Source organism: Amblyomma mixtum, chromosome 6 (assembly GCF_055824585.1).
Source record: "Amblyomma mixtum isolate Tamu chromosome 6, ASM5582458v1, whole genome shotgun sequence".
NCBI classification, from domain to species: Eukaryota; Metazoa; Arthropoda; class Arachnida; order Ixodida; family Ixodidae; genus Amblyomma; species Amblyomma mixtum.
In genome coordinates, this window is record NC_143017.1 from 142,521,333 (window position 1) to 142,536,141 (window position 14,809).

A 14,809-nucleotide genomic window follows, 5' to 3' on the forward strand; every position below is an offset into this window, starting at 1 on the left:
ATTTGTAATAAGGGAGTAATTACTCATTGGCATCTACCCAAGCGTAGCCATCCGTCCCGGTTAGCTCAGTTGGTAGAGTGACTGCTCCGGTGAAGCGGTGGTCCCGGGTTCGAACCCCGGACCAGGACGAATTTTTCTTTAACTACGAAGTTTCTGAGAAAGCTGTATAGCTTTCCTCTGTAGCCGTATGGCTACGCTTGGGTAGATGCCAATGAGTAATTACTCCCTTATTACAAATTTACTCCACCTTGGGGGATTCCCCTAAACATTTGACCAACACTGTTCCCACTTCGAGTTATTGATCAATTCGCTCTCGCCCTACCATAAGCTTGCCGTCCCGGTTAGCTCAGTTGGTAGAGCGACTGCTCCGGTGAAGCGGTGGTCCCGGGTTCGAGCCCCGGACCAGGACGAATTTTTCTTTAACTACGAAGTTTCTGGGAAAGCTCTATAGCTTTCCTTTGTAGCCGTATGGCTACGCTTGGGTAGATGCCAATGAGTAATTACTCCCTTATTACAAATTTACTCCACCTTGGGGGATTCCCCTAAACATTTGACCACCATTTTCATTTTGTTCATTTTTTAAAATCTTATCTGGTCTTCCTCTTTAAAGAAGCGCGGAGAAAGATTTAACATTGATACCGAATCTCAAAAGAAGGCTCTCTCATGGCTGTGTTTAAGACTGAGATTAACTATCTGCATCGAAAAATGACTTTGGCACCATCACACTATCTACACCGCATCAATGATACAACAACTCTGCGCCGAAATTAGCCTCAGACATCGTGATTAAAGTGAAAAGGACATTTTAACGGGGAATGCTTTCCACGTAGTGGACAACTGCCCCCTATTTTTGCTTATGCCTGTGAGAACATGGCTTTATTTGCAGGATCATAGATGCGAAGAGGTGGATCATTTCGTAACATGTGGAATGTTGTCGAAACTACAGCAAGGTTACATGCTCAGTGGATACGCACGAAATGTTTATAGCTCCCATTCACGGTACGCCGCGGGTGACCTTAGCGCCGGAACAAAGGCGACTCGAAGGGAGAACATGGAGATAGAACCTGAACGAGTACTTGCGACACTTCTCGTTTGCCCCCTGATGCCTACGTGCAGCGCTGCCGCCAGAACAGCGCATGCGTCAACAACAGCGTTTTCCTAGTCTAATGGTGGGGAGAACCAGTGCGCGGCGTGTTAGACTACGCATCTGTTCGCTCAAAGTCCTCGAGACTGTGAACGATCTGAGAGCGCCGTGAAAGTGCGTAGTCCACGTGTCCGGGGGGAACTCGGCTTCGCATTATCCTCCCGCGCGACACGCAACCCACTGTACGGAGTGATAGTATCGCCCTATGCAGCCTGAACTATGCTGCTAACGGAACGTTATGTTTGAGTGACACAAGACCTTGCACTGCAACATCGTTCAGGCTCGAGAATCTGCTACGCCGCTATTGCTGAGCATTTCATGCTTACGTCTACTGACGATGTCAAGAAAGAGCTCAATTTTCTACACTCGAGAAAGGCAACGTGGCAGCGAAAATTAGTTGTTCACAGCGTACGAGAACCGCCCTCACCCAGAGAGAGGCTGCAGCCAGCATTGCTGGCTTTATATGCACGACGTCGGGTTTTCAGTGCTTTTGCTCCAAGTATCCATTTTTTGTTCTTAGAGCTCTCGAAGTTTTTTTTTAGTCAATAAAAGATGAATTTTAAATTCTGGTGCTGTTGGCAAACCATCACGGAAACAAAACCATTATTTCGTCCGTCTTGCCAGGGCAACGTGGTGTATAGCAGAGAATACTTCTGGAAAGGGCTCATCCATTCCTTTGCAGCGACATCAATTTCGTGGGTCGTTTTAATGGGTTTAGAAGTTGCGGTCCCTTGCGTCATCCACGTGAATAAATGGTTATGTGGCTCCCTGTATATTCCGTGTTATACACAACAGCAACGATTACTCGATCTCATCGGCAATGGCACCATTGATGATTTAACGACATAGAAGAGCAGAGACTGGCAAAAGGTAAAATATATTTCAATACCGACGCAGATGAACAGGACACCTCGAAAACGAGGCGCCACAAAGAACAAGGGGTACCAGTTCCAAGGTGATATGAGGCCAAAATTTGACATCGGGTATGAATACACATCTCATTCGGTGTTTTCTTAATTGCTGACGTACTAAGCAATGCAAGACGCTTACATGCAGACCTAAGGTGGTTTCAACCGGCCGCACACGGTGGATCTTGCCATGTCTTTCATTTTAATTACCCTTGTGTCCATGTATCTTAATTTTCTTCAGAGACTATGGCGCATCTAAAAAATAGGAGGGAAAGATGACGTAACGACAGCCACGTACTTCGTGTTCAGGCTCAGCCTCCGTCCAGCCTTTCCACCGCACGGCTTCCGAAGGCCGATCCTCTTCTTCTTTGAGTCGCTCCTCGCTTCCGCTGACATCTTAACAGCAGCAAAAAAACAAAGGACAGAGAGCAACAAGAAAGCTGATCCATGGGTGATGGCTTTCAAGGTTTAAAGTACGACGGGTCTATAATTTGACGCAGCAACCTTTTCACACGCAATGAATATTTTTCGGTTAAAATTCAGCTTGTTTGATGCACTAAACCAAGTACGTGCGCTAATCATGTCAAATGTCCAATCAAATTTGGCTTGAATAATATCTTCAGTGTTTTTTATAAGCGTAATATTTGATTTACCCATGCACTTGATCACATAAACAGCTATGACAAAATGAGGCCGGTGTGCACTTTTCAAGTGCCAACACCCAGAAACCACCGACTTTTTTTATAGGGATGATCTAGGAAATAACTTTTAACTAGGAATGTATTGCATTTTCCAGCTTTGTGCAATTTATTTCAGCCATTTCTGCAGGTTTCTGCATTGGGTAGGCATGGTGGTAGCTCCCAGGAAATGATAGGCAATTGAATTCGAGTTGCATATAGACATGAACTTGCTCAATACATAAACGTCGTTTAAAATAATCAAAACTCAGCTTTTTTCAGTTAGTTAAGCGAACATTAACGGCTGATTGGCGAACTAGATTTAGTGCTATGATTTAATTCCTCAGAAATATTTTGATGCACGCGCCACCACGTCCTCTATGCCCTCCTAAGCGACCGATGTGGGCCGAGAACAAAACACATTGCAGTGATTAAGGCTCACTAGCTATATTTTGTCCCGGATTTGTTTCGAGGCCAACTGGTAAGAGAACGATACCGATTGAACATCACTAACTGCTCTTGATATGAAGTTTAAAGTGGTTAAGCAAGAATCGTGCTCTTTCCGCTTCATATCTTATTTTTCCTTTTCTAGTTTTCAGGCAACGAATAATTGTGTCAAGTTTACTCTCTTTTACCCGAGATTGTGAAGTGAGTGGTAGGTGATTCTCAAAACAACCACGCACCTGTGTTCGATATTAAGCAAGATAGGCAATATGCTGAGCAGTTGCACTCTTTTTATTGCCATACTTACTTCCTACGTGGTGCTCATAAGTGCCCGCTCTACAATATACTTGCACTTGCGCACTTCTTCACTCCTTTAGCCATTATACCCAAGCAGTGGTTACATTTTCTCGTTTTCTTCGCGCTTTTTGACATTAATAGTTCATAAGCGCCCAGCTTCAAACGAAGCAAGCGCCGAAGTGACCGGCAGTGTCTACAACAAAAAGCTTACCAAGGACGACATCGGGGCACTTCTCTTCACTCTGAGGACTACGCAGTTTCAGCACGCCGTCCGGGTACTGATGCAAGGGTGCGATTTGTCTAAAAGACCAAAGAAGACAAGAGAATAACGCTCCACAAAAATTCGTAGGAACCCTAATTACACTACGTATTGGCAGTACGAAACCACTAGACGCTGTTGACGGCTGCACATCGATTTATGTGCGATTCATGCGTTATGGTGCTCGCGGACACCTACACATCGGCCTGTAAAGCAGATATCTTTTAGGGTAACCTAGCAGGTGGTCTTAAGGCGTCGACACGGACTTACAATTGTCACTTCTGTTTTGGTGACATTTCCCTTCAGTCAGTGGGAACTATCAATTCTGCTGATGTCAGTTCCCTGCAGCCAACGGGCGAGTTTTATGACTGACGACACATTTTTTACAGAGTCTTCTATTGCATTAGCAATATAGCATCAGGAAAAAAGTTCAGTTCCCCTATAATATAAATTTTAAAATGTGAATACCAGCACATTAATTTTAAAATTTAATACATATGCATAATTATTCTTGTTTGTTACGAAATATTTATTTCTGAGTCGTTTTCTAGAGAAAATTTAACTCAGCTAGAGAGAGAGTTACTCACAGTTCGTCATCTCCTTTGATTGGTTCCGCTGCATAAAAAGAGAAAAAAAGACATGAAGCATAACTGTGAGATCCAATATTTTCCTTCTTCGTTACACTGCTCTGCTTGTCAGGATCGACACCATCCTATACATTTACTACCGTCTTGAGGGCACACTTACTGAAGAGAATACAAAGTGTTTCATGAAGCAAGAGATATTTCTTGCCCTCTTTTGGCGGTTTTTGATGAGCTTATTTTTTGTGATTTACATAACTAGAGGCACGATTATTTGAACTCAGACTTTATAATACCAGAGGAAAAGGTCATTTAGCAGTGCTTTTGCCTCGTGTAAAAAAAAAAAATCATTTAGAGTAGAGGATGCAGCCAGCTTTGAGCCCGAACTAGGGAGAGTTGGTTTTGCACGATGGACTTGAATCAGCCAAAGGCACACGGCCTAAGAAAAGAGCAAAGGGAAGAAAAGAAAATTACACAACAGAGCACTGAACTAACAAATGACATTTATTTGGTGAGCTACGCTTATACATACACATAAGGCCAGCTGCGATAATCGGCGTTCAACTCCTGACGTAATATACTCGCTGAAATTTAGTAAGGGTCGCTTCTACGCGTAAGTGTCAGTGGGAGGACCTAATGCACCTCTGAGGCTGAGTATCTACGCTAAAAGTAAATAGCCTTCAGCTCTAATACCTATGTCGTGGTCCTGAGCAGGAAATCCCTGTGGGAGTTTTTATATCTTGGCAAGATGAAGCGATAAGCTCATCATGCCAGTAAGCCCATGAGGGAGTCGAGGGTTAGCAGTGGGTAAATAAAAAACATGTAACATAATGTGGCAGGGGTGCAGATAAACCTAAGTGGCCTAGTAAATAAATACCCCAAGGCAAATTTTTTGAGTCAAGGTATAGACGCATAGCAGGTTATGAGCACTTGCACATGAGAAAGCTCATTATTATCTTGGGTGTCCGTGTGCAGATTCTGCAGCTTTTGCATAGAGAGCAACCAATAATCGATTGGTATTTCTTGAACGCATTTTATGCAAGCATCATCTCAATATTAGCTTAATTATTCGTGCTTTACAGGCTTGGTCCATGTCCTAATTTGTAGGCAGCAAATTAATGCATCTTTCAAGGCCTGGCTTTCTGTTTGCCCCAGCAACTACAAGAATCCGTCGCATTTCCTGCTCATTTAATTTTTCAGGGGTATTTGTTGCTGGTTTAATGAAATTTCTTTCTACAGCAGCTCGCACGAAACGAGGAGAACAAACATGGGAAAGAAAAGCGCCCCAGATTTTTAGAGCGCAGCTCTTTGGCGTCCGTTCCTGGGTTTCGCGTCGGCGTCGGCCTCGTAACCAGCTCCGCCCCCCTTTCATCCCCCCAGCGCTATCGGCGTCAGCGGCATCAGTCAGTCGCTGCTATCTCTTCCCTCCTCCCTTTATCGTGTTGTCCGCTTGCTGCGCGCGCTTCTGCCCCCATCGTTTGCCGCTGGGTGTACACGCCGCCCCCCTCCCCCCTCTTCCTGCGAGTCTCCGGTTGTCAAAGCGCCGGCTCGAACTTAATTCCTTTCTTCGCTCCTGCTCCAATGCAACCCCTGTGCGGTGGCAATCAGAGAGCCAGATCGGTGGCGGCGGATCTGTATATGTGCACCGCCCGAGCCGAAATTGCGAATACGTGTGAAAAATAAAAAAAAAAATTCTGTGATAGCGCATACATGTGTTGCTCGATTTCTTTGCCTCAATCTATCGAAAAGGTGAAACAACTTATTTGCTGCGCTCAAATTTCGCATTAGGAAGTAACGTAATCGTCGGTAATTTTTGTTGTATTTATCATCGCAGAACTGCTCCAGGAGGCTTCACTTTTACATGACGAAACATTAGCGTTTGATATGTAAATGATTAGGTAACTATCAAGATATCTTAAAATACGCCCTGTTGCACGCATACGCGTGGTCAAAGCGATATATAATTTAGCTACATTCAAGAAAGTTATGCATCACCCTACTCAGTATCATACCCAGTGCTATACAATGTAGCCATCAATGCATTATTAGGCATCGCTCATCAATACAAAACAAAAAAATATGTGTTCACTTGACCTTTTTTGAGAGACAGCTAGTTTTCACAGTTATTCTAAAATCGATCAGCACTAAATTTAAACAATACAGTCAACCTGAAGGGAAAAGAGCCCTGCTCTTGAAAATAAATAGGCAAGGACGAACAAGGCTTTCTTCTATTTCTTTAGACTGTCTCATAGATTTTTCATTCTGTCTAGGCTAATACAGGTGAAGTTCCGCGCAAGAAGCAGCTCGTTTTCTATGCGATCAATTCGCTTCGAGGACCCTAACATAAGAGGAAGCAGTGCTAAAACAAGGTCAAATACTCACAGAAAAAGAGCTCTGTTTGCGGAATTTAATGAAGGCACATAACGGTCGACCGAGCAGTCGGAGGAGTCCCGCGTGTTTCAATTTGTCTAGAGCTGTTCGTTCCAAGCCTTGACGTATGGAGCGCCGGAGAAAACACCGGCGGCATTGAGCGGTGGAATCCTGTCTTGAAACAACGTAGCGACATAAAGTTAGCCAAGAGGCGAAACACGCAATTTCTCTAAACTTAATGAAAAATCGCAAAACAAAACGCGGCTAGAGCAAATTTGGTTGTCAGATGCGAAGAGCCATTTTTATTTTATCTCTCTTTGTTCTTCTCTTGCTCAGGCGGAAGTAGTTCATTCTGTCAACGAGCTTTCTCGGCCTGCCTTCAAACAGGAAGGCGGCTTCCGCTTGGCAGACGTTAAAATGAACCTCTCAGCTAGCACACGGTAAAAAAGAATGAGCGCAGCAAGAAGCAGGAGTAACTAGGTGAGTTCGCTTAAGAAGACCAGCGCAACACTAAAACGGAATGTCTCGAACACAGTCCAGGTGTAACGGGTAAACAGCATGGAAAAAGAAGTACAGCAGAAACATGGTAACCTGCGCCTATGCCCATGAGGTGGAAGATAGCGAAAGAATAAAAATTTCAAACCTGGCAAGCGGGCCGCATGAATAGAAAAATTGTGGGCGCTCAATAGTATTTCATCCAAATATTTTAGTAGAGCTTACAAGTTTCTGAATAAGGTACTTTTGCAACAGCACTAGACGCACTCAGACCAATCTGCAGTGGTACATGTTTCTTTCCCGTTACCTCATCTCAGAAAAAAAAAAACGAAAAGGAGAGAAAATTTGGGACGAAACAAAAATTTATTGCCAAAAAACAGGGTTCACGCTTCATTCGACTGATAGAGATTGCGATTTAGCAAAACTGGCGCGGATTTTGTTCGTTTTCTGGCCTGTTATGCTTAATATTAAGTGCGTCACAAGTGCACCACAAAAACATTTAAAGAAATAAGTGCTATAGTTGTATACAGTGCAAACAAAGAAGGGACGCTGAAACCTGCGAGGCTCTTGTACTGCGAGGCCCATATCGCAGTATCCGACATGAAGCAAAATATTTAGACATTATTATTTAAAATTTAATGCGTTTTGTTGAAGAGGCTTTAAGTTAGATGTTCGCCATTTGCAAGAATAAGCCACCAACGAAAGCCCCTTGTAACAAACAGTTTAGGTAAATGAGAAAGCAGGCGTAATATTCACTGCAGTAATTAGCCAAAGCGCGTGAGCCAGTTTCATAACGATTTAAATTTCGCTTCCAATGGCATAAACTAGTAGCACATGCCGCAGGGTGCAAGGGATGGTGTAGCCACAGTTGTTATCAGCGTGCAGCGGGGCTCACAGTGGTTCATAAATCTACCTTTAGCTTGCTTGGTCTGATGCCGAAATAAACAAAAATTTGAGGGGTCACTTAAGCTCTGCCTTAACCGCTTCATGCGATGCCGTTAATGGATTAATGCCCATGTATACGATATTGGTCATTCTCTACTTTACTAAACTGTTGTGTCCGTCTGTGTTGTGTCTGTTGTGGGTATTGTGTCTGTTTCTTACCCCTAAGAATATGATTCTTTCAAGTCTCTACTTTACATTCATAGATCCATGGGAGTCCTCATACCACTCCAGGCGCAGTGGTGCTGCGGTTAAGCGATGCGCCACTGCCCTGGGATGGCAGGTGCTCCCACCGGTGGAGCTTCTGCGACCCATATTTCTCCTCCCGAGCAACCTCTCGCGACCAATCATCAGTTCAAGTGGGACCTGCCACGGTGGGCAGTTTTGATGACGTCAGATGGTCACATAGCCACGTGGCCTGACGTGGCCCACTTGGTTTGCTTTTGCGGGGATATTTCGCTCACAACGCCGGCGGCGCCGATGACGACGCCGGAGTTTATGCAGAACTGGAGTCTTAACACTATCGCGTTAGAAATAGCGCTGTATCTTGACACAACTGTTTAAAACTGTTTCGAACTGTTTAATGGCCCTTACGGCTTTGCCAGCTGTGAGTGCGGTGGCACATATCTACCGTTAGCACCGCAGTCGACCACCCTTAAGTCCTAGAACTAAAACACGCGCAGCGTAATGAATGGCGCCCAGCGGGTGGCTGGTGTAATGAGCAGTCATTTATGCATTAGTACATAATAGCGATCGTCATGCTATATTTCGTAGCCTGACTTCTCAGAGTCTAGTATGATCAAATATCTAGCAGTGATGATGGAAGAGTTGATGATACTGGCTACATTAAAACATGCTCGACAGCGCTGGATGGCGCTCGTCTTTGTACGAATAATACAACTTTTTAGCAACCACGCTTCCAAAAAGAAACAGTAGTGAACAGCACATGCTTTATTCCTCTGCCAAATACAAAAAAAAAATACCCACTGAGCATTTTTTTGAACGCGCGCTTTCGTGAATCAGGTTGATTCAGGTTGCCTAACTGCAGATTTCTCTTCTTTGGAAAGAGCGCCATTTCGCACACAATTAGTCGTCAGCAGTCAGTGTTACGTTTAAAGATAAAAGCAAACAAGTTTCTTTTCCTGAACATCTCAAGTTCCCGAGAAGATGCACATTTTGAATGATAGAGAGCAGGAAATCACAAAAAAAATACAAAGCCGTGATCAGTTTTCTCGAGGTTTTGCTTCGCCGTTGTGATGCCATGTTATTAGGAGATGGTGCAACCGTTGCTACGTCGGCAGTTTCTGCTTAAGTTTCTCCATAGATGAGGCGCGCGCCGGACCGGGTATGTCAACTCTTCGGTGTTGCCGTAAAGCCGCGTCCGACCATCCGGTCGATATAGCTCGCCGAGAAGGTCCACTGCAGAGCGCCCGAGCTAAACGAGCCGCTGAAATTGAGGAGCAACGGGAATCTAGACTTGCGAAGCAACGGAGCAGAGCTTTCGCTCGGTATAACTAGGTATAGGAAAGTTAAACCTCACCAAATGTTTTAACTATACCTGCTTCCGCGCACTTTGATTGCGTTAAAATAACCAAGATGCCATTATTATATCCTGTCTTCCTCCTTAATGAGCACTCTGTACGGAATCAAGAAGTTTTACGGCATGCATGCGACACCATTAGGGTCAAAAGGTTTGGAAACTTCTCGAATTCATTCGACCTAAAAAGAATACAAGCAACATGAGGCGAGAAAAGGCACATGTTATGTTTTGACGTGCAGCGCATTCAAATCCGCATTGGGACGCTTGTGTTTTCAGAGGCATAGTACCGAAAAAAATAGAATGAGCCCGGTTGTTTTCTCCGGCATACTGAGTGCGAAAGAGTCCCTAACCGTATGAAATTTAAAAAATTCAAAGCGCAATTAAGCCCGGCTAGTGGTATGGAAACCGTAGCTCTTCCTTCCGGGTGCCAGTATTCAGAATTGTCTTGCATACCTTAATTGAAATAAAGCCCAGATAAGAAGTCAGCTATTGGTGAAGCCAGCGGAAAGTTATAAAAACAAAGTGAACCTGTACAGAGACCTGTTGCATAGTACCGGATTAGCTTCATTTGCAATCTTATAATGAGGCCTCAATTATGCACGTGAAGACTGCAACATATCATCTCCCTGAAAAGTGTAAGAGTAGTTGACATACTGGCACGTGTTATTTTGCTTTCCTTTCAAAATAGAGAGCTGTCAGACCCATGTTTGCTTTCAAAAGGAACTTCGGAGCTTTTCTGTGCCAATTTGCACTGCACATATAAAAATGATGCTTTCCCTCGAGACGTTTCTATGGGTAAGCAGGCGAAATAAATTATTCTGTACTTGCAAAAGGCCAGCCAGGAGAGGATGTCAGCCGTTTTACTTCCAACCAGGCCGAGTGCACGAAATCTTTTACAAATACTCCTTTCGTTAGCAACCTCATTTTGTTTGTAAGAGACTCTTCGCATTTTCCTTGATTTAGAAGAGCACCACTAGAGAATATTCGCTTGAAAAATTAAAGAAATAGTTGCGTCTGCTTCCATGTTTCTTCTATATACATCATACACGGGAGCTGCTCGTGCCGGGTGTCATTTCCCGCGAGGTAAAACTGTCCAAACCATTCAAGAACCCTGATCTTGTTAGCAGCCTCATTTTGTAGGTAAAAGACTATCTGCATTTATCTTTCATAACAGGCGCACTTCTTCGAAATGTTCGCTTGGAACATAAACAAATTAGGTGCAATTAAATCATTATATAAAATAAAATATTAAAAGACTGCAGCTGGCAACAATGGCTCATGAACCCTTAGTGTACTGTATGACTTCGCTAATCAGCGACGACAATAAAGGACACAAACATTTGAATTTTAAACTTTACTGAACAAATAAGAGGCCACAAAATTGTCGGCCTTATAATTTAGTCTTCTGAGTAGCAGTTAGTTCACGTAGTAGCAAATGTTACAGCTACGGAATAAAGAATAAACCTGTCCTGCGGTAGGACAATGTGCGACGGGCAGTACACTGTAGGGAGTTGCACTTTCGTGCCTCTGTATGAGACTATCCGGCACTCAGTCTCCGACTATGGATACAGAGTGTTTTTGCGCTGTATTATGTTTCGCAAAATACAAGCGTTCGCGTTACTATAAACGGGTTAACGTTCAAAAACTGGTAGTGGGCAATTAGAGACGTCGTGATAATTCACGATAAAGCTGATCTCTACAACTCAGTTTCAAGGCCTTGGAATTTCTTAACTTGTTCTGGCGTCGCACCGTAAACATGCGTTTTCTAATATCTCCCTCATTAAAATGCTGCATCAGTGGTCGAGGTTCGCTCTGGATATACTGTGCTCAGAACCAAAAAGACCTAGCCACTGAAATTTCACAGCGAGTCTAAAATGCGTGAGAAAAACCTGAGATAAAAAGTCGCCAACCACATGCAGGGAGATAACCTCATACGCACTGTGAAAAACACAGGTGGGGAACCCAGTCAGTAGCAAAATCTTGACATCAGCCGTTCATACCCATGAAATTCTCGTAGTCAATTGCTTGAAAGTCATACACTTTACATTCATTCTGCAAAAAGTGGGTACTAGTTATTCCGAGTTGTTAAGATCCCAATAACTTTCCGCAAAAAACATTCACTGAGCCTGTTTTCTTTAATCTGTAACATTTTCCTTCAGAAAGCCATGAAACATACGACAATGTGGCACCAAACGAAGGTGTACTGTACGGCAAGTAGGACATGTCCACATTAGCAGCTACGTAAGATATCAATAATTACCTAATATCAACTATTTACCTTATTAATTTTGTTTTTAGAGAACATTATTATACCGAGGAAACGGCTGACTTGAACTTCACAGCCGAACGAAGTTTGTTGGCTTGGTTTATGGTTTATGGCGTTTTCACTTTCGAAAACGACTCAGACTATGAGGGATGCCGTAGTGAAGGGCTCCGAATATTTCGATTACCTGGAGTGCTTTACCACGCACTCGCGTTTTTCCGGCCAGCAGCCGAGTGCCATAACCGCTGAACCAACGCGGTGGCTTCTAACCAAGTTTGTTTTTTTAATGTGGAAATACACAATGAGCTCCCCGATATTTAAAGGTGGCGAGTAAAACGACCCGATAGGGCAACCTATGTGGGACATGCGCCGGAAATGGTGCCGGCGCACTTCAAGCCGGAGGACCATGCCACACAAAAAGCAGACCTATTTTCGAAATTCCGTGAGACGCGCACGTGACTCGCAGCTTTCGTCGTTAGGTGCTCCCGAGTCAGCCACTTAGCACAGGGTAATCGCGCAGATGCATGCATGCTACGGAAAGGAGGGGGGAGAGAGGCTTCCGCAGCGGTCCCCGAGATGTGGAAAGGCAGTAATGGCTTCCAGGTAGGTTCGCTTGTCGCGTCACCTGGTATAAACTCTAAATAAAAAGGAGCGAAAAGGGAGTAAAATGTACTGTATCGCACTCGCTTTTGTAAAAGTGAATGCGCTAGAGCACAGCTTACTCTCTTTTTATTCCCATGTAGGCTATTCGTGTTCAGAGTGAAAGACGCGCCGATGTATTTTCCAGCGTTGCGCTGCCACACTGAACACAGCCTGAGCCTCCCAATTTAATAATGTTAAAGTATTACATGACTCATCGCGACGAAAACCCGGCGTCGCCTAGAAAGTGGTGTCGTTACAAAATTCGTATGTCATCGAAACGGTGTGACGTCATCAAATGTGGGGAAAATACGGAGTGTTAATCAACAATAGTCAGTAGCAGTACTGTGAACTGCATCAACTACAAAAATTATAGAATAGAATTACAACAGTACTGAATTCATTTGAAATGACATTGTAATAGAATTTCAATTCTTTCGCATTGCTCAAAAGCAAGTGCCTTAAAGGGACTATGCAACGAATTAAAAGTCGCTTGTAAATGTTTTCAGTGCTTAGAAATGACGCTAAGATGCATTCATACCAAGTATGTGTCTTCAGAGCTGAGCCGGCAATTCATTATGAATTTTTAAAAACCGGGTTTTTTTTTTAAACTTGTGGGCCGATTGGTGTCTTCGTAGTGACCGATTGTGAAACTAAAATCGCAAAAATAGGCATCACTTGTCCCGTGACGTCGGCAGGCCACCACACGCTGTCATTCGCTGGAGCCACGGCAGCCCCACACTTCCGGTAGCCGTCAAAATTGTCTCCACGTGCCGCCGCGCGAGCCCCTCGGGCAAGCGTGAGCCAGCTAGCCATTGCCTTCGCGAATATGGTTTCAGTTCACTACTGGCGCCTCTTTCTGTCGGGAGTCCGGGAGCAACTCGCAGTGCTTTTGTCGCAATGACAAGCATAGAAATCCGACGCGTGCCCCAATCCAGGAAGGCGAGGAGAGACCGGAGGGACGCTGCCGAGGCTGCTGCGGAGGTGTTGGGTGCGACAACCGGAAGTCGCAAGCCGAACGTCAGTGAATGGCGTAATCACGGGCGGGACCCAGTCCCAGAGCTGTTTTCTTTATTTTTTTTGTGGGTGCTCTGCGTGTACGAGTTGTGGGGGGAGAGGAGGAGTGTAGTTTTTAATCGTCTATAACTTTGTTCTTATTGATACTAGCTCAAACATTCTCGCGCTGCGGTGACGAGTGATGGAATGCCTATCGCCCTTCTGCTTTACGTAATCGCAATTAATTTATTGCATTGTCCTTTTAAGTGGCCCGGGTAATTTTTACCGATAGACGACAGAGATTTCTTCGTGCTGCGCCGCTGCGTTCGGAGCATTGCCTACCTTGTAAAGGTGACGATTTGTCACTGGCGGTGCTGAAAGGAAAGACGCTAGCCGACCGGAGCCCCATGGAGCGCTGTTTCGTTTCTTGGCCGCTTAGCGCGTTCCGCCGGATTTATATGCGCGTGTACTGCTTCAGGCGAATGTATCGTGTATGTCTCGGTTTCAGCTGGTTTTGCACGCATAAGTCCTCCACTTTCGATATCTCGAACCACAATATCGATTTAAAAATTTTGAAAAATCTGGTTCACCTATGATCTTGAATGTCTACGATTCCGTCATGCAGTATTGTGCTCTGTGACCTGATATTGAGAAAGTTCGTTAGTTTATAATATTTAACTCATCCCATTTTAAGTGCCTACTGCCACAGAACTATTGTAAGTCATGCAACACAACTGGCTTGCACTGATCGTATTGTCGTATATTTTATGGCTTTAAGAAAATCTATAAGGTTAAAAAACGGTATATAATAAATCGGCTTACATCAAGCGACTACGCGCAAAAGCGGAAGACTTTTTTTGTCAAATGTTTAGGGCGATCCCCCAAGGTGGAGTAGGTTTGTTGGTTGGTTGGTTTATGGGGTTTAACGTCCCAAAGCGACCAAGGCTATCAGAGACGCCGTAGTGGAGGGCTCCGGAAATTTCGACCACCTGGGGTTCTTTAACGTGCACTGAAATCGCACAGTACACGGGCCTCGAACTTCTCCTCCAAAGAAATTCAACCGCCGCAGCCGGGATCGAACCCGCGTCTTTCGGGCCAGCAGCCGAGCACCATAGCCACTGAGCCACCGCGGCGGCGAGTAGGTTTGTAATAAAGGAGTAATTACTCATTGACCTCCACCCAAGCGCAGCCATACGGCCACAAAGGAAAGCTAAAGAGCTTTCTCAGAAACTTCGCAGTCAAAGAAAAATTCGT

The 14,809-nt window shown here is 44.4% G+C and overlaps 2 protein-coding genes across 2 annotated transcripts in view; one reads left to right on the forward strand and one right to left on the reverse strand.

The window, feature by feature from the left end:
* Positions 1-14,809, forward strand: part of LOC149340649 (uncharacterized) — a 449,066-nt gene that overhangs the window by 430,320 nt on the left and 3,937 nt on the right. The window lies entirely within an intron of this gene.
* LOC149340653 (cell surface glycoprotein MUC18-like) overlaps positions 1-14,809 on the reverse strand; it is a 90,345-nt gene that overhangs the window by 3,305 nt on the left and 72,231 nt on the right. The window contains exons 9-11 of the mRNA XM_089551156.1: positions 4,317-4,344; positions 3,682-3,770; positions 2,351-2,448 (exon numbers count right to left, since the gene is read on the reverse strand). Coding sequence (XP_089407282.1) covers positions 2,351-2,448; positions 3,682-3,770; positions 4,317-4,344 — 215 coding nt within the window. The remainder of the gene's footprint in view (positions 1-2,350; positions 2,449-3,681; positions 3,771-4,316; positions 4,345-14,809) is intronic.